Source organism: Castanea sativa, chromosome 1 (assembly GCF_040712315.1).
Source record: "Castanea sativa cultivar Marrone di Chiusa Pesio chromosome 1, ASM4071231v1".
Classification (NCBI taxonomy): Eukaryota; Viridiplantae; Streptophyta; class Magnoliopsida; order Fagales; family Fagaceae; genus Castanea; species Castanea sativa.
This window is the reverse complement of record NC_134013.1, coordinates 35398234-35417929: the sequence shown is the minus strand read 5'-3', so window position 1 is coordinate 35417929 and position 19696 is coordinate 35398234. Positions and strand designations below refer to the sequence as shown.

At 35.6% G+C, this 19696-nt stretch overlaps 1 protein-coding gene across 1 annotated transcript; it reads right to left on the bottom strand.

Annotated features, from left to right (window-relative positions):
• Positions 1–9344: 9344 nt before the first annotated feature.
• Positions 9345–16404, bottom strand: LOC142622823 (uncharacterized). Its single transcript, XM_075796372.1, has 2 exons — positions 15900–16404; positions 9345–9744 (listed from the first exon to the last, which is right to left on the bottom strand). Exons 1-2 carry the CDS (start codon positions 16257–16259, stop codon positions 9532–9534), a joined length of 573 nt encoding a protein of 190 aa, XP_075652487.1. The 5' UTR covers positions 16260–16404; the 3' UTR covers positions 9345–9531.
• Positions 16405–19696: the final 3292 nt, after the last annotated feature.

The following is a 19696-nucleotide window of genomic DNA, read 5'->3' as shown; positions in this document are numbered from 1 at the left end:
TTATTCTGGGTGTATTGTGCAGGATCCGAAGATGGGACAGGAGCTTGGGACCGGTCTCAGAGTTGGGCGTATGTTTCCCATTGACAACCTTCGACTTCCAGTTGTTACTCCTGTTTCTATTGCTGCAGCTACTATAGTTTCTTCTATTCCTTGCACTTTGGCATGCCGGACTTGGTAATGCATCTTCTTCTCAAGTACAACACTTAACTTCTAGAGGTTTGTTAGGTTCAGTGTCCACAAAAATTTTTGATTGTGTTTCATGTCAGTTAGGAAAACAACCAACTTTTCCTTTCAATACTAGTGAATCAATGTTCACTGATATCATTGACTTAATTCATTCTGATGTCTAGGGGCCTTCCTCTGTCTCTAGTATTAATGGATCTCAATATTTTGTTGTCTTTGTTGATGATTATTCTCGCTATAGCTGGATTTTTCATATGAAACATCGTTCTAATTATTGCAAGTACATTCTAATTTTGCAAAAATGGTTGAAACTCAATTTTCCAAACGTATCAAAATTTTTCGATCTAATAATGCTCTTGAGTACACTCAATATACTTTCCAAGCTGTTTTGCATTCCTGTGGCATTGTTCATCAACTAACTTGTCTAGGTACCTCTTAGCAAAACGATAGAGCCGAACAAAAACTTCGTCATATTCTTGACACTATTCGCGCTCTCCTTCTCTCTGCCAAAGTTCCTGCTCCTTTTTGGGGCGAAGCTGCTCTTCCTGTTGTTCATGCTATTTATCGCATTCCAAGTCCTGTTATCTAAAATCAAACCTCATATGAGCACCTTTTTGGGTCACCTCCAGACTATCACCACCTTCACTCTTTCGATTCTGCTTGTTTCGTTCTTCTACAACCACATGAGCATAACAAACTTGAGCCTCAGTCAAGGCTTTTTTTTTTTCTTGGCTATGGCAAAACTCAAAAGGGGTATCGGTGTTATGATCTTGTCTCTCATCGTCTTCGTATCTCCCGCAATGTTGTCTTTGGGGAACATCGCTCCTTTGTTGAGCTCTCTCACTTCCATGCCTCCCTATCTTCCTTCTCTGTCTTAGATCTTTTTCCAGATGAGGCACATATTCCTTCTATAGTTGCTCCTGATCCTCCTGTAGTTGCTCCTGATTCTCCTGTAAACTTCTCTATCCAACCACTAGATATCTTTGATCCCTTTCCTAGTTTACCCTTTAATGAACAGGTGGAAGATAAACAGGTCGAAGACAAGCTACACAACCCTAAGCTTGGGTCCCCTGCTCCTGCTCCTGCTCCGCCTGAAGATCTTGCACAAGACAATATTCCACCTTGTCACTTAACTTGGGTAACATTCATTCCTGCACATTTACTTGACTATCATTGTTACACTGCCCTTGCTACACTGCACGAGCCTCACACTTATTGTGAGGCTTCCACTGACCCTTTATGGCAGATTGCAATGAAAGAGAAATTTGATGCATTATCTAAAAACCATACTTGGGATTTGGTGACTCTCCCCCCTAGAAAATCTATGGTTGGTTGTAAATGGATTTACAAGATTAAGACTTGCTCTGATGAGTCCATTGAGCGCTACAAAGCTCATTTTGTTGCAAAAGGTTTTATACAGGAGTATGTGATTGATTATGAAGAGACCTTTACTCCAGTTGCTCGTATCTCATCTGTTTGTGCTCTCTTAGCTGTTGTTGCTACCAATAAATGGAACATTTTTCAGATGGATGTCAAAAATACATTCCTTAATGGGGATTTAAGTAAAAAAGTTTATATGCAACCTCCTCCTAGTCTCTTTGTTGAATCAAACAAGGTTTGTCACCTTCAACGTGCACTTTATGGCCTTAAACAAGCTCCACGAGCTTGGTTTGCCAAATTCAGCTCTACCATCTCTCGCTTGGGTTACATGGTCAGTCATTACGATTCTACCTTATTTTTTCTTCACACTGACAAAGGCACTATTTTACTTCTCCTATATGTGGATGATATAATCATAACTGGTGATGACCTTAATGGCATTCAAGAACTCAAGGATTTTCTCAGTCAGCAATTTGAGATGAAAGATCTTGGACATCTTAGCTACTTCGTGGGTCTTGAAATCACTCATTCTACAAATGGACTTTATATTACTCAAGCCAAGTATGCCTCTGAACTCTTGTCTCGAGCTGGACTCACTGATAGTAAGACTGTTGACACTCCAGTTGAGCTTAATGCACATTTGACTCCCTCAGGGGGGAAACCATTGTCTAATCCCTCTTTTTACAGACGCTTGGTTGGCAGCCTAGTTTATCTCACTATCACTCGTCCAAACATTTCCTATATTGTTCACCAAGTGAGCCAGTATCTGTCTACTCCACGATCGACTCACTATGCTGCTGTTCTGCACATTTTTCAATACCTAAAAGACACTCTCTTCTATGATCTTTTCTACTCTACTCAATCTCCTCTTGTTCTTCGTGCATTTTCTGATGCTCATTGGGCAAGAGATCCCACTGATCGCAGATCCACCACTGGTTATTGCTTTCTTCTTGGTTCTTCTCTGATTTCTTGGTGAAGCATGAAACAAACTTACGTGGCCCGCTCTAGTACTAAAGTAGAATATCGTGCCCTTGCTGATACCACATCTGAGCTCCTTTGGCTACGACGGCTTCTCAAAGACTTAGTTGTGTCCACATCCTCTACTACTCCTCTTTATTGTGACAACTAGAGTACCATTCATATTTCTCATAATGATGTCTTCCATGAACGGACTAAACACATTGAGATCGATTTTCATTTTATCCATTATCATCTTGTCTATGGTACTCCCAAGCTGATCTCAGTCTCCTCTAATGATCAACTTGCAAATATCTTCACCAAGTCACATCCTAAGGGACGTCTTCATACTTTGGTTGACAACCTCAAGTTGGTTTCACATCCACCTTGAGTTTGAGGGGAGCTGTTAACGTGTATTAGGGTATGTGGGCTTTAGGCCCACCTTGTTTACTTGTATAGCACACTTACTTGTACTGCACACTCTGCCTCTTATATAAAGGCACTCATATATATTCTATTACTTGTGAAACACAATACACATATTCAATATTTCTAACAGTATTAATGCATCTTTCCTTGCTCTCATTCCAAAAAAAGTGGATCCTATGGATGTAAGATATTTTAGACCAATTAGTTTGGTGGGAGAAGTTTATAAATTCATTTCTAAGATGTTGGCTAATAGGCTAGAAAGGTTGTTGCATAGAATTATTTCAAAGCCCCATAATGCTTTTTGTCATAAATAGGTAGATTCTAGATTCTGTTTCAATTGTAAACGAGTGATAGTAGATTGAAGGCAAGTATTCCAAGAGTGTTGTGCGAATTGGATGTGAAGAAAACTTTTGATCACACGCCTTGGGACTTTCTTGTGTATAGGCTTCAAAGATGTGGGTATTCAAAAAGATTAAGGAAGTGAATTATGTTGTGTGTATCTACTGTTCACTTTTCCATTTTGATAAATGGTAGCCCTAGTGACCTTCTTGGGAGCTCTAAGGGACTACGTCAAGGAGACCCTCTTTCCTCAATGTTATTTGACATTATGATGGAGGTTTTAAGTCATTTGTTGGCTTTAGCAATAAATGATAGGTTTATCTCAGGCTTCTCAGTAGGTACTGCAAATAATAGGTCATTAATGGTGTCTCATCTTTTTATTTGCAGATGACACCTTAATTTTTGTGATGTCGATTTAAATCAAATATCAAAATTGAAGGATATCATCTTGTTATTTGAATTTGTATCAAGTTTGAAGATTAATTTGGGAAAATCTAAGTCATTAACAGTGGGGGGGAAGTAAGCAATATAGGGGATTTAGTGGCCCTGTTGGGATGTAGACAATCATTACTTCCGATTAAATATTTGGGTCTTCCTTTCGGTGCTAAATTCAAGGAGAAAATGATTTGGAATCTTATTCTTAAGAAGTTGGAATGAAGGTTAATAGGGGTGGAAATTGCTATATCTATCTAAAAGGGGTCAGGTCAGTCTAATTAAAGTACACTCTCTAGTTTGCCTACTTACTTTCTTTCTCTCTTCCCTATTCTAGTAAGGGTGGCTAATTGTACCAAAAAGCTACAAAGAGACTTTTTATGAAGTGGGATCGAAGAGGAACATAAATTCCATCTGGTTAATTATGCTCAAATTTGTGAACCGGTTGGATATAAGGTGATTAGGTATAAGGAACTTCAGAAGATTTAATCAAGCTTTCTTAGGGAAGTGACAGTGGAAATAGGGGACAAAGAGGCAACTTTTTAGGAGGAGGGTTATAAAGGTGAAGTATGGGAATGAAGGGGGGGTGGCCAAAAATGTGTTGAGTCCTTATAGTGCGAGTCTTTGGAAATTTCCTGATTCTTTAGTTTGATGTGGGTGATTGTCCTAAAGTGAAATTATTACACGAGGTGTGATGTGGTGATCAGGGTTATAAAAATCGGACAGGCTGGTTCAACCAGTTCAATCGAGAATCGGCCACTAATTCGGTCCGATTATGACTAAAAACTGGAAATAATTGGGAACCAACCAGTTCAACTGTAGAAACCGGGAATCAATATGGTTGAACCGGTTATTGGCCGGTTGTGTTGACTACAATGACAGCAGCAACGAAAAACTGGACTTGGAGTTCGTTGATCTAGACATGGACTCATGGAGGTCTACGTGGCCGTCTATTTCTCTAAGTTGCAGGCTTGCAATTGTTGGCTACACCTTGTTGCCTTCACTGATTGAAGTGATTTCTCACCGTCTCTTTCTCTTATGGGTTTTTTACTTTTCTTACAGACAAAGAAGGAAGCTTTTTTTTTTTTTTTTTATGAAAAAGAAAGAAGCATTAGTAGGATAGAAAACTAGAAATAAATGAGAGTACGAAACTAGTGAGTGGTGGCTATTGTTTTGTTTTTTATTTTAATATATTTTATTGTTGATATGCTGTAAGACTAAGAACTTTGCTGGCAAACATTGGAGAGAGTAAAAAATATTATAAAATTTTACCACACATGCATTGTCTGCCACACTTTGGTTTGGAGAAAATGGGTTTTTGCCTTTATTTTTTAAAATATTTAGTACAATGTCCCTATTTTGAAACTATATAGGAATACGTCCCTATTTTGAAACTCGATTTTCTCAAAATTGAGTTTCAATGTAAAACTCGATTTTTAGGAAATCGAGTTATAGCCAAATCAAACTTTAAAAAAATATATTTTGTGGAACTCGAGTTCCACTTGGAAATTTTTCAAGGAACTCGAGTTTCATGAACTCAAGTTCTACACTGAAACTCGATTTTAAGAAAATCGAGTTTCAAAATAGGGACATATCGCTATATAGTTTCAAAACAGGGATATTGTGCTAGATATTTTAAGAAATAAGGGCAAAAGCCCATTTTTTTCCCTTTGGTTTTGATGTTTTTCTTTTTATATTTTTCCTTTCTCGAATATTGTGTTTGTAAAACTTTGTATGATGTTGTGTGTGTTTGCCAACTTATTTTACTATTCAGCTTATTTTTGCTACTATTTATGGGCCCATTTTACTTTTTGGTACTATTTATGGGTCCTACTGTACTATTTAAGCTAACTTTTACCTTTATTTACAGTACTTTTAGTAAAATGTTTTCAGTTTCAACAAAATAAGCGGATCTCAAACAGACCCGTTATCTAAAAAACAGTCAACTATATTAATATATATTTACTCTAAAGATAAAATAATTTGTATCCAAAAATTAAAATAGCTTGAATTTCTTATTGAAATGAAATAGCTTTAATTTAATCTTGGAGTCCAATTAATTCCTTTTAATTACTTTGTAAAAAATATAAGGACAAAAGTTGTCATAAAAATAATTTTTTTCATAATGTTAATATTATTTTTTATAATCTTTTTAGTATTATGAGGTGTAAAAACTCATGTTCCTTGGATAAGCTTTTAATAAATATTAGGAGTTATTTTATTTTTGTTTTATTTTTTAAATTATATAATTATCAATTAAATTATTTATGACATCCCTTGTCAAATTAGGAAATCGATAACCACTTCCTTTTTCGGTTCCAATTTTAAAACCATGGTGGTGATTGCCCACTTAAGGTGGCTTCCTTAGAGTTATTTAGTATCAATTGTAATAAAGAATCCTCAATAGTTGAGGTTTTATATCTCTGTAATGGAGGGTCCCATTGGGATGTTCCTTTCTTTAGATCGATCCAAGATTGGAAGTTGGAGTCACCAGTTACATTTATGGATCTAATCTATTACATGCTTGTTAGGGGTGAGGGGATGGATAGACTTTTTTGGAGACCTACCATGAGTACGGGTTTTGAGGTTTAAAGTCATTATCACTCCTTTTCCTTGTCTGATGGCATTTCGTTTCCTTGGAAATTGGTATGGTGATTGAATGTCCCCTCTACGGTTGCCTCTTTTTTCTTGGGCTACTACTCTAGGAAAGATTTTATCTACTGACAATCTCCAAAAGAAAGGTATTTTGTATTGAATTGATGTTGCATGTGTAAAAGGTGTGGGAAGTCCGTGAATCACCTTCTTCTTCATTGTTCAATATCTTATAAGTTTTGGACAATGGTGTTTTGTTTATTCTCCAATGGGTTAGGCCAAAAAGGGTTATTGATATGTTTACAGCTTGGCAGGGTTCTTTTGGCAAGCATAGAGCTTTTTGAGAGGCTATGCCACATCGCATCATGTGGTGTCTTTGGCGAGAACAAATTGCTAGAATTTTTGAGGATGTGAATGGTCTATCCTTGACTTTAAAGTCTTCTTTTTTCGTACCTTGTTAGATTAGAGTGTTTCTTTTCATTCTTCTTTGTGTTTCACTCTTTTAGATATGTTTGAGCATTGTAATTTGAGAGTTTGATTGTACTTCTTGAGCACAACCCGGAGTACTTGGTATATGTTCTCTTTAATTAAAATTTTTCATTACTTATCAGATAAAAATTAAAAATTAAAAACTAAAAAGCATTGTTAAACCCCCTCTTTATTTTTATTGTAATACCTAGATTCTTTATACGAGGATATTTCCATGTCTAAAGAAATAGAAATTGATAGATACAAACATCTCTTATATCAAGACATCAAATAGATATTAAGTAAATGGAATGATGATTGGATGAAAGATGCACTTGCTAATACTAGGACATATAAGGATACTTAATTGGCTAGTGGTAATAATTTCAAAAGGAGGAACAAAGATTTTTGCTAATACTAGGACATATAAGGATTCTTAATTGGTTAGTGCTAATAATAATGTCAAACGGAGGAATTTTTGGAAGGTTAATGCCACAATGCATCATCTGCTGTCTTTGGCAAGAATGAAATGCTAAAAGTTTTGAGAGGCGTGAAAGGTCTAACATTGAATTTAAAGCCTTCTATTTTTATTCCTTAGATTGGGGTGTTGTTTTTCATTCCCCTTGTTTTACTCTTTTAGATATGTTTTAGCATTGTATTTTGAGTGTTTGATTGTATTTCTTCCGAAGTACATCCCAGTGTACTTGATATGTGTCTTCTTTAATAAAATTTTATGTTACTTATCAAGAAATAAAATAAAAATAAAAAAGCAGCACAAAACCACCTTTTTTCTTTTCTATTGTAATACTAATACCTAGATTATTTATACGAGGATATTTCCATATATAGAGAAAGAATTTGATAGACTATAAACATCTCTTACATCAATGACATCAAATGGATATTAAGTAAATGGAAATGATGATTGAATGAAATATGCACTTGCTTGTACTAGGACATACAAGGATTCTTAATTGGTTAGTGGGAATAATGCCAAACGGAGGAACAAAGAATTATCCCGGACCTAAACTGAGGTATTGTTGTTGATTCCCAAAAATTGGGAAACATAATGTGATATAATGAAGGCCAAAATGCAAAACTCACCCTCTAAGTTTTACCATTTTTCATTTCAATCCTATAAGTTTGAGTTTTGTCATTTCAGTCCTCCAAGTTTTATTCCTTTCCAAATAAGTCTTCCGTTAGTGTGCCGTTAATTTCTACCGTTAACTTTATTTTTTATATTTTTAATTTTTATATTTATTTCTTAATTTTAGAAAAAAAAACATTAATTAAAAAAAAATAGAGAAAGCCAATTAGAGGAAAGTTCCTCCCATACCTGAACAACAAAAATGAAACCCCACCCCTATTTGAGAAACCGAGAATGAGTAAGAGAGAGGGGGAAAGAGGGAGAAAGAAAAGAAAAAACAGTGAAACAGTGAGAAAGTGAATATAGAGAGAAAGAATAAGAAAGTGAGAGAAAGTGTGGGGAAATTTTACTGAGAGAGAGAGAGAGAGAGAGAGAGATGCGACTACTCCAAAGTAGATCTTGATTCTTTGTAGCCGGTCCTCATATGAGTTTTGTGAATTCTCCTATTTTGGCTTCTGTGTTTTGAAAAGTTTAGATTTTGATTTGAAATTCTATTTCTTTGTGGTTAGGCTGGAACTGTGTATTTGAGTTTCTCAATACTGAATCTGGGTTTTGTAGAATTGTTAAAAATGTTAAGGTTTTAACTTTTAAGGGATCGGTTCTTGTATAGTGGACTTTGTGTGCTTTATTTTAATGGAGTTATTTGTGTACTCATGGTTGAATTTTGTATGCTTGAGAGGTAAACATGGCTCCATTAATAGATTTTTGTAGTTAGCCAAAAAAATAGTTAAAAAGGAAGGGTAATCCCAGTAGTAGTAAGTAGTAACCATGAAGAACTACAATTACTCTGTCCTAGATACGAATGGTTCTAAGGCTGCATTCCAGCCAATTTCTTTCCAATTAGTAGGGGTGGGGTTTCATTTTTGTTGTTCAGGCATGGGAGGAACGTTCCTCTAATTGGCTCTCTCAATTTTTTTTCTAATTAACGTTTTTTCTTTAAAAAAAAAAATTTTTGAAACCAACGTTTCTCCTAAAATTAAGAAATAAATAGAAATATTAAATATTAAATATATAAAAAATAAAGTTAATGGTAGAAACTAACAGCACACTAACAGAAGACTTAATTGGAAAAAAATAAAACTTAAAGGACTAAAATGACAAAACTCAAACTTATAGGACTGAAATGAAAAATAGTAAAACTTAGAGGGTGAATTTTGCATTTTAGCCTGTAATAAAATATAATGCAATAAAAACAAAGACTGAACTGAGGCATTATTGTTTTTTTTTTTTTTTTTGATAGGAGGCATTATTGTTGATTCCCAAAAATTGGGAAACTGAACATCATTAATGAAATATAATGCAACAAAAAAAAAAACAAACAAACAAAGAGATAGGAAATGTCATGACATATTTCACTTATCTAAATCCATTCCATGGATTGAATGAAATATAATGCAATAAAAACAAAGACAGGAAATTGCATCAACATATTTCACTTATCTACTTAAATGTGTGGATTATCAAGAAAACTTGATTTAGCCAAAACTTGGAAAAGAGTTGAAGAAACACAAAAGCCCAAAAGGAAAGAAGGAAAGGAAAGAAAAGTAGGCTGAAAAGCTAATGTTGTTTATTCACCAACCATACCTTTTTTTTTTTTGATAAACTCACCAACCATACTTTTTTAACAAGTCCTTGGTTCTTTTCCTCATGCGAGTGAATACGATAACCACACAAGCAAGGATCCATGGAGGGAAGCTCCCACCAAATATGTTGAATTTCTCAATCCATGCCGGAGTTTCCTTCAAAACCAATGTTATAAAAATGGTTATAACTGATACCCCAATCAAGATCTTGGTCACTGGTTTGATCAGGGAGTCCTGCAATTAGAGATTATATAAATAAGAAAAGTCATAATCAGCGAAATATAGCTTAAAAATGCCTTTCTGCAAGTTCTAACATCAAGCACACAAACGTACATGCAAAGATGAAGAAAAAATAAACACACAAGATTAAGATAACATTTTACTAACAATGTCCAAGATACTTTCACCAAGCAAGAAAGATCAGGTGTTTATTGATCCTAGGATACCTGAACACCCAAACCTTTTATAAGATCATTAGTTTATTACACACATAACAGCGGTATGGGAAACTTAAAGAAAAGTAAGGCCGACAACATGAAATGATAGATACATAAAAGGTAATAGAGAGATCAGGAAATCCTTAATAACATAATATCCTATAGGGAAGTTATGAAATAGAAATAAAGAAAACAAAAGCAAAACAAGAAGTTTCCGGGAAGATCAGGTTTCATAACTTTCATTTTCAGGTGGTATGATTGTGCTGTTCATAAGGTTATTCTCCAAATGATCCAAGCATAAGATTTGATCACTGAGATGTCCTTAATGGCCTCCAGTGGTCCCAGTTTCATTATTGGGGTAGCATTGTCTTGATGCTCATAAATCTCTCTCTTTTTTTTCTTTTTTTTTTAAATTTTTTATAAGTAAATAATTTCATTAAAAGCCAAAAAAGATGGTGCCCAAGAATACAGGCAGTATACAACAGGCAGCTCAAAAAAAACAAGAATGGGAAGAACAAAAACGGAAAAGAAAAACAGCAACTCATGAGAAGTCATGGATTCCAAAAAACCAAGAAACGCATCCACAGAGAATGAGGGAATTGGTGAGGTCCATTCATAGAAGGTCCTGATGCTCATAAATCCTTCTTCTTCTTTTGATAAGTAAATAATTTCATTAAAAGAGGGTGCCAAAGAATACGGGCAGTATACAACAGGCAGCTCAAAAAGAACAAGAACAGAAAGGGAAAAGAAAAACACCAACTAATGAGAAGTCATGGGATTCCAAAAAACCAAGAAACCCATACACGGAGAATGAGGGAATCGGTGAGGTCCATTCATACAAGGCCTTCAGGAAGAGATACTTTAATTTAACCACACTGATTTCATCTCCCTCAAAGCACTACCCATTCTGCTCATGCCAAATGCACCAAATAGAGCACTAACAAGGGGGCACAACCAGAGGCGGAGCCAAGGGGGGGCGAGAGGGGGCAAGTGCCCCCCCTGACTTCTCCTAAAATATTCCATATTACTACTATTAGGAATTTTTTAAAATGCTTTACCTTCTTTGATGCAGAAATCAAACACAAATCAGGAAAAATGCTTCCTGGCCTGCTGAAATAAAGGGAAAATGACAAGCTTACCTAATGCCCAATAAGTCAATGATAGCGTGTAAGGAAGGGGGAAAAAAAAAAAAAAAAAAAAAAAAAAAAAAAAGGGAAAAAGTTTCTTGACACAAGAAAAAATAAATGGAAGAATTTCCCTTAGGAACAATAACACACTCCAAGAGTTTTGACTTGTCAGCTGTTAGCTTTTAATTATCATGCACTTACCATAATAATAATAATAATCATCATCATCATCATCATGCATTTTAGTGTCTTTCTTATGACATTTCAATTGATAGTCCTATATTTTACACAATTTTTTTTTTATTGTCCTCAATTTCTTGACATTTCAGTTTTAAATTGTGGGTTTATGTTATGAACAAAATTTTAATTATTTTTTAAAAAAAATACAAAGTCGAATTTTACCTATAATTTCAAAAACAATTAAGAAAAGATAGTGAAACGTGTATACAATTTTGCAAGTAAATTGCTATACTTTTAATATTTTTCAAATTAATTTATTTCCGCAATTTATTTTATAGTATTAACTTAAATGTCTAACTATAGTTTAGGTTTAATTAGTTTTTGTATGACACCTATAGTTGTTATTGATTTTTTTTGTTAATATAGATTTTTTCTGTTTTTTTTTTTTTTAGTATTGACTTCTAATCTTGCCCCTCCTGAATTGAAATCCTGGCTCCGCCACTGGGCACAACCTAGATAGACAGATGTAGACATTAGATAATAAAAAATATATCCTAAGAATAAGAACTTTAGATGGATCAAAGAGTCCTCAACTCCTTCAAACATCCAAGAATTATGTTGCCTCCAACTGCACCACATTAAACATAGAAGAATACTGTTCCATACATCAGCACTTTAATGCCTCCTAATCCTCCGCTCCAACATGCTGTAAAGATTCTCCACTGAACATGACCCAAAATAAAACAAACACAAGCGACCAAAGTTTCCTTCCATGATAGAATGCAAAGAGAAATGAGGATCTATCATTTCCTCATCAGCTTTACACATGGAGCACCACGCTTTTTAAAGGTTATCAGTAGTTAGGATTATATCACGTGCTGTTTTCCAAGCAAAGAAGCTACCTTTCTTGGAACCTGTCTTCCAAATGGCTAGCCAAGTAAAATCCCCCATAACTTCCTCACAAAGAACCCAATGATAAGATCTAACATCAAACTTCTCATTCTTAGATGCCTAACCCTACACTGCAAACTGCATATAGTTTAAAAGAAATTCTCCACGGATTCAAGCTCAAATCTTGCAAGGACAGGACTCTGATGGATAGCATCACCACTTCTGCATATTCTCTGCTACTGTAGCATTTTTATCAATTACAATAGCCAACAAATTCAAGAAAAGAGCTTTAACTGGCACATCATCACACCCCAATCTCATGCCAAAAGAAGATACAAGACCCATCTCCCACAAAATATCTAAAATATTATTTTACACTCCAGAGTCGCGCTTCGCCTGATCTAAGCTTGCCAACCCAATGAAAATGCCACTTGATCCAATCTAAGCTCACTCTCCTCAATCTGATTGAGATCATCCACTTAGACATAAACACACACACACAGAGAGAGAGAGAGAGAGAGAGAACTAAGAAATGACATTTCTTTGATTCATTAAGCACTAATGGTGACGAACACCAAGTGAAAACCCACCACCACTCACCCACCATGCACCCCTTCAACGGTGACAACTACATCTATGACCCCCAGCTCCCCTCCCAAAGCTACACCTCCTCCTTCATCCCCTTTGATGACTAGGGACTCACCCACTCCCTTAAATGACATGAGTACTAACTCAAACAGTACAACAATGACATTTACAAGGTTCCTAAGCCATCCAACATGGACTATGTTTTTCCCTTCAAGCCTGCTGCTAGCAATCAGGGTGATGATGGGGCCTTTGTTTTGGATGGGCCCATTTGACACCATTGGAGAAGAAACACAAGAGGCTTTGCCACGTTTTCTACTAGAGAAAAAAATCTGCCCCTCCCCCCCCCTCCCCCACCACCTGATATGGACTTTTGAAGACCAGATGCAAGGAGGAGATGTTGAAAGGGGAGAAGAAAGAAACTTAGAAGATTATTGCAAACAAGGAAGAGGAGGACTAAGAAGCCCCAGCTTGATCTAATTACCATTCCATTCTATCCACACAAAAAAAAAATCCCACTACCTGCTCAGGTTTTAAAAATCCCTTGATCATGAGATAATTTTCTTCTTCTGGACTAAGTTATCCTAGGACTAAAAAGGCCTCAAACATTAGTTGTAGCATCTAAATTGTCTAAATCATTAATATGATGGAACAGGGAAGATTCAAGGCAGTAAGAGAATAATCTTGAAATATCAAAGTATGAATGCACTCTCAATGATTTCCCCTTTACAAATGTTAGTTTTTCTAGATCTAGCTATTAGAGGGGCAAAAAATGTTGTTAACATGAGAAGTCACATTTTTCTATTTTGATAGATAAATGCAACTCATGTAGGCCTGGGTTGAACTCGTGAATTCACCCCAACCATTCATTTATAAGGAAAGGAGATGCCATTTGGTCAAAAGGCCATTATGAATTGAGTTTCAAGAAGGCTTATATGTTGAAAAATAATGATCATCCACTCATTGTTTTAGAGTCAACCCCAATAAGGGGCCAGTCTCTACTAGTTTGAGAACATGTTGCTTGCTCTAGACATATCTACAAGACTGCAATCAAATTCAAGATATGGTTGGAGAACTTTAATGTGCTTGGAGGAAGAGATTAGATAAATATGAGGTTTAAGGAAGAGCCCCGTTAGTATAAAATCAAATTTCAAGAATCTTAAACACAAGTAGGAAGAAACCACAATGAGAAGGGAAAGGAATGGGCATTTCACAATCTTCCCTTTTGCACTTTGCTGCAATTTCCATTCTTTAAGTACAGAAAGAAACATCAAAGGAATTTGACAAATGCTAAAATATTTACCTTAATCATGTGACTTAACCCAGACAGAAAGTTGAAACCAAATCTCTTTTTCTTTTCTTTTTTTGTAAGTAATGAAAAAATTATTAAACTATCAAAAAAAGGATCACCCAAGTATACAGGAAGTATACATTTGGGGAGAAATACAATCAAACACACAAATTACAAGCATCCATCAAAATTGAAACCAAATCTTACTAGAGGATACAAGGCTTCGCATCTGGGAAGACCATTACATAAAGATAGTGAAAGGAGTTTCACTTTTGTTGATTGGTGTTGTATTTGTCGTTGTTGTGGGGAGACAGTAGATCATCTACTGCTTCATTGTTAGAAGGCTTATCAGTTGTGGTGTTCTTACAAAAACTTGCAATTTAAAAAATTTATTGATGACATAGCTATTGATCTTTAATTTTCTTGAAATTTTGCAAGTATGGAGGATATAAGAAGAACATGTAATCCAATGATGGATTTGTCAAAATTCAACTCTAATAAAAATATATTAAGTAAGTTTGTAACCTAAGGCTATAACTAATTTTGTAGCTAAACTTTGTAATTTTTTTTTTATTGGTCTCAGGCTTGGGGATATCTACTGATTCCCTACCTCTGTTCATAAGTTCACTTCTCTCTTGTATTTAATTTTTTGTTCTTTTCTTTTTCTGGCTTGTACTATTTGACTACTTTGTGCTCTTTTTGCATAAGGTAGTATTTTTAATAAAGTTTCTTACTTATTAAAAAAAAGACGACATTTGACTTTTTATCAAACATATAGAGTACAATTGTTTTGTTTCTGTACTCTAAAAGAAAAACAGCATCAGACCCAATTGAACGGAGTTATTTGCCTTGAATTAAACTTTTCTGAATAACCAATCAGAATTTTTTCAGCTACATTTATATAACCAATTGTAAAGATTTAGTCTGTCAAGGACCCCTTTGACAATGACAGCTACATCAACTACAATCAGCTCTCTTCCCAATGCTACAACTCCTCCTTGCTCAACCCCTTTGATGGCTAGGCTAGGCTAGGGGCTCATTACCAACACCACCTGTTCCCTTCAATGACATTACAACTGACAACACAAATGGTTACAACAATGGCATTTACAAGGTTCCTATGCCATCCAACCTCGACTACATTTTTTCCTTCAATTCTACAAGGCAATGGGGATGACACTGATGATGGGGTGTTTGTTTTTGGTGGGTCCATTTTGCCACCATTGGAAGAGAAACGCAAGAGGCATGTCATGCCTTCAACTGGGGAGAAGACTCCAAACCCCTTGGTATGGAATACAGACATAAGATCCCCTCCAACTGACTTTAATTTTTACTTAGATGTAAGATATGTGCCATTTAAAAATCAAATAAATGCCACGTGTTGAACATCCGACTAAAAATTGGAGGGAATTGGAGGATTGAAGAGGAAGAAGGAAGAATTAAAGTGTGCTTTTGAAGCTTAATGTCACCGTCCATAACATGTATTTCTACCTATAGCTATAAGTCTATAAAAATGAAACTCTTGCCTTCAACAGAATAAAATGGACAGTAAGACCAAATGAAAACAAAATCAAACATTAAGGACCAAAATTTAAATTTAAAAAAAAAATATCAAAATTCAAGTATTCGCCAACTTTGAAGATGATTGCTAACAAGGAGGAGCCCTAAACATGATCTTAATCTAGTGTACCAAATGGGACCTTACAGCATCTAAACTTTCTAAAAGTCATTGCGATGACTTTGCCGTACATAGCATTAGGCTTAGGCTTAGGCTTTTTATCAGTCATATAGAGTACAATTGTTTTTTGCCTTAAATTGAACTTTCCTGAATAACCCATCACAATTTTTTATATAATCAAAGGTTTGTTAATCGTTTACCTTGGGTTCGCCATCGATGTAAATGGTTGAACCGTCTCTGTAAGTCAAGATAGAGCGTCCATTCCTGGAGTTGAAGCGGATGGCGAGGCCACGGCCGCAGGAACCAGCGGGATTTGGATTTGGATTGGGATTGAAGGCGAAGATGGATTTGAAGCTGTATTTGTCGAGGATGTCACGGACGTCGAGCTGGTCTTGTTCATACCCTACTAGCTTCGACTTCAACACCTCGATTGGACCCTTGCCACGCCTGAACACATGGATCTCCACCTCCGGAACTCGAGTCCCAACGCTTCTCGTGTCGTTAATGCTTTCCTCGATTTCTCCCTTTTCCTCCTCCTCTGTCTTCTCCATTTGGCTCATGCTAGCTCTGACCAATTACACTTATACTTGATGGAATGTGTTTACTCCAATAAAAGCTTATATTTACACAAAATTGATTGGGAGGAAAATTTTCCAATTAAAAGCTAATTAAATCATGTAAGCTTTTTTTTTTTTTCTTTTTCCCGAGAATCATTAAACCATCTTCTAATCTAAATCATGAATCCCAAACATATTCAGAGAAAATAGTAAAATAACCCTCAGTTCCCAACTATATAGTTAGCAGGGCCGGTTCTGAAACTATATAACATACTAACATCTCGAGTCTTAGAGACTCGATTTTGGGCGTAAAAATCGACTCTTTGAGGCTCGGTTTTCATAGGTTGATGTGGCCTCTTTGCCACGTGGCCTCCACCTGGAAATCGAGTCTCTAAGACTCGAGTTTTATACCGAGCATTAGAGACTCGATTTTTATGGTGAAGTCCACGTAGGACGCCACTTTGATCTCGAGTTTTTGAGACTCGGTTTACTAAATGGAAACCGAGTCTCAGAAACTCGATTTTTGAGTGGGGTCTTCCCATGCCTAAGTCCCATCTGTCACTTCCATGTCTTGGCTGAAGGCATATTTCGTGAATCTTTGGGCAGAGAAAGCTTGTCTAAGTCAGTCAGTAGCTCGTGAATCTTTGGGCAGAGAAAGCATGGTCTAAGTCATGCTTTGGGCAGAGAAAGCATGTCTGAATAAGCAATCTCGTGAATCTTCAGAAAATGAAAGCATCAGGAATCTTAAAAAAAAGAACTGTACAGAAAAGCAAACATTGCTTCTCTCTCACACATTCAGCAAAACCATCTCATACACATTCAGCAAATATTGCTCCTCTCTCAACTCTCACACAGACATTGCTCCTCTCTTCACTCTCACACAATCCTAGTAGCATATTTGCACATCCTCATGTCAGGTAAGGGTCTCCTCACTCTCACATACATACATACATACATACATACATATATATGTACATATATATTTATGTACATATATATATTTATATATTTATATACATATATATATTTACATACATATATATTTATATATATCTATATATATGTACATATATATTTGTGTACATATATATATTTATATATTTATATACATATATATATATATATATTTATATTTATATACATATATATTTATATACATATATATATATTTATTTATATACATATATTTATATATATATTTATATATATATATATACATATATATTTATATATGTATAGCGTCACCATCAACAGGAAGCCCGAGAAGAACCTCCACATCCTGTAATGTGATGGTGATCTCACCATGTGGCATGTGGAAGGTGTGAGTCTCGGGCCGCCATCGCTCCACTAAGGCAGTTATCAAACCATGGCCAATCTCTCTACTCGGGACCCAAAGGAGTCCCTCCAAACCAACTTCCTTGATGATATTCCTGACTCGGTCGTCCACCATTGGCTCTCGATTGGAGAACTCTGAACTACGGCTACGGCAGGTAACGGATCCTGGATCCTGCACAGAATCGAACCATGGATTAATATATGGGTGGCATATGCATGTACATTGTATAAATTAAATGCATGTACATTAGTTAAATCTTTAGTTTTATGTTTTACCTGCCCATTCCAAATAGCTTTCGATCGATGTTGAGCCGTTTGACAACACCGACCCGTCAATGGGTCCAGCTCCGTATAGTCAATCCACCCAGCATTTGCAGCAGCCATACTACACAAAAATGATAAGCAGTTAGTTTGAGAAATGAACACACAATATGCTTATGGAAGTAGGTATAACTAAACAAAACATCATTGATCCCTATCTCACCAAATTTACTCCCACAACCCTAATCCATAAAAGGACTAATGCTGTGGCATAATGCCATAGCTATTTCCCCAAGAGAGCTTGATTGAAAAATCCAAGCTTCCGAAGCCTAAAACCCCCTTAATCCCATGTTCCTTAAATTGTGTTGTAGAGCTAACTGTGTCTCCACTCTCCATTCACCTAATGAAATTACCTTTCATCCCCTACGCCACTCAACAACAAGTCTCCTTAAAGCCCTCCTAACATTTTACAAGAGAAACACAAGCGAAAAGAAAGTGAATTTATAAAATCCACAATAGATCAGTAGATGCAAAAGTACAAGACCACTGGAACAAAGATCTTAAAACATGGAGTTGTTCAGTTCAACTTCAACAATAATAAAAACTTAAGTCCAAAACCCTTTTAGGCAACATGCATTGGACCCGAAAACAATAAAAACTAAAGACCATGGGTTCGTTTGGTTAAGCACTTTAAGAGCTTAAAAAAGCATTTTCAAGAAGCCTTTGTTGTTTCTTGAAATAATCAGCAACCCAGTTTCATTTTCCTACAGTCACGGATACAAGTTTCACATTATGTTATCACTCATAAATGCACAAGACAAATGAATGCATCCAAAATCATCAAATTTTGATGTTTTACTTTCCAAAAGAGCTCAACATCAAGTATGTCAAGGAATAAGAAATTGTTGAATGATATTAAAACTCCAAGCATAACTACTGAAAAATTGGTGCGTACATTTTTAAATCATATCAACAGTCAACACCAAATTAAGCTCAAGACCTCACCATATGTTATATACATACTAATTCGGTGATCAATCCTATTAAATATCATTATGATTCAATGGTGTCAACCCATTGAATTTAGATCAAAATATTCATACTTATAACAGTAGAATAATAACTGTCTCACATAAGCTAAACAATGGCTATCAACGTCACATTTTCAACAGTGTCAGCCATCAGTATCAGATGGTTAGATCTTCATGCCTCAAATTAGATATTTGTCAAATTCTTGTACTATGAGCTACAAAGAAGAGGAGCGAAACTCTAGTTATAAGATATCAAAGTGACCAATTTTTTCCCATTTGAGCTCTAAATGGGTGATCACCGTTGGCACCGTCTACTTAAACTTCTCTCATAGATGCGTTATTGTTTCACATGGGCATAATGGCCCATCTATTCAAGAAAAACTTTGCTTAACATTGCATCATCAAGGAAAAGGCCAAATTACAGCTAACACATCTATGCTAACACATTATGTGATGCATGCTAGATGTAACTGAAAACCACCAACGGGATCAAATATTAAAAGCAAGTGCAAATATTAAAAAATGTAGTTGGTGCTGTAGGAAACATGTTCTCCCCACATTTGGGAGATAATTATTTTTATCGGAAATTTAATAAAGATCCCTAACCATTTAGATGTATTCAACTACTGATTAGTCAATTAATGCTAGCACGCCAATACCCTGAGTATTCACCAAAATCCTAATGGGTTTCAAAGCACAAGAATGATTCAAGTAGAAGAGTGAGTCGCTTGTACAAAGATTAAAAATCACTACTCTAAGATGCAATAGCACAAACACAATATTATGGAATAGCAATAGCACAATTGAATAACA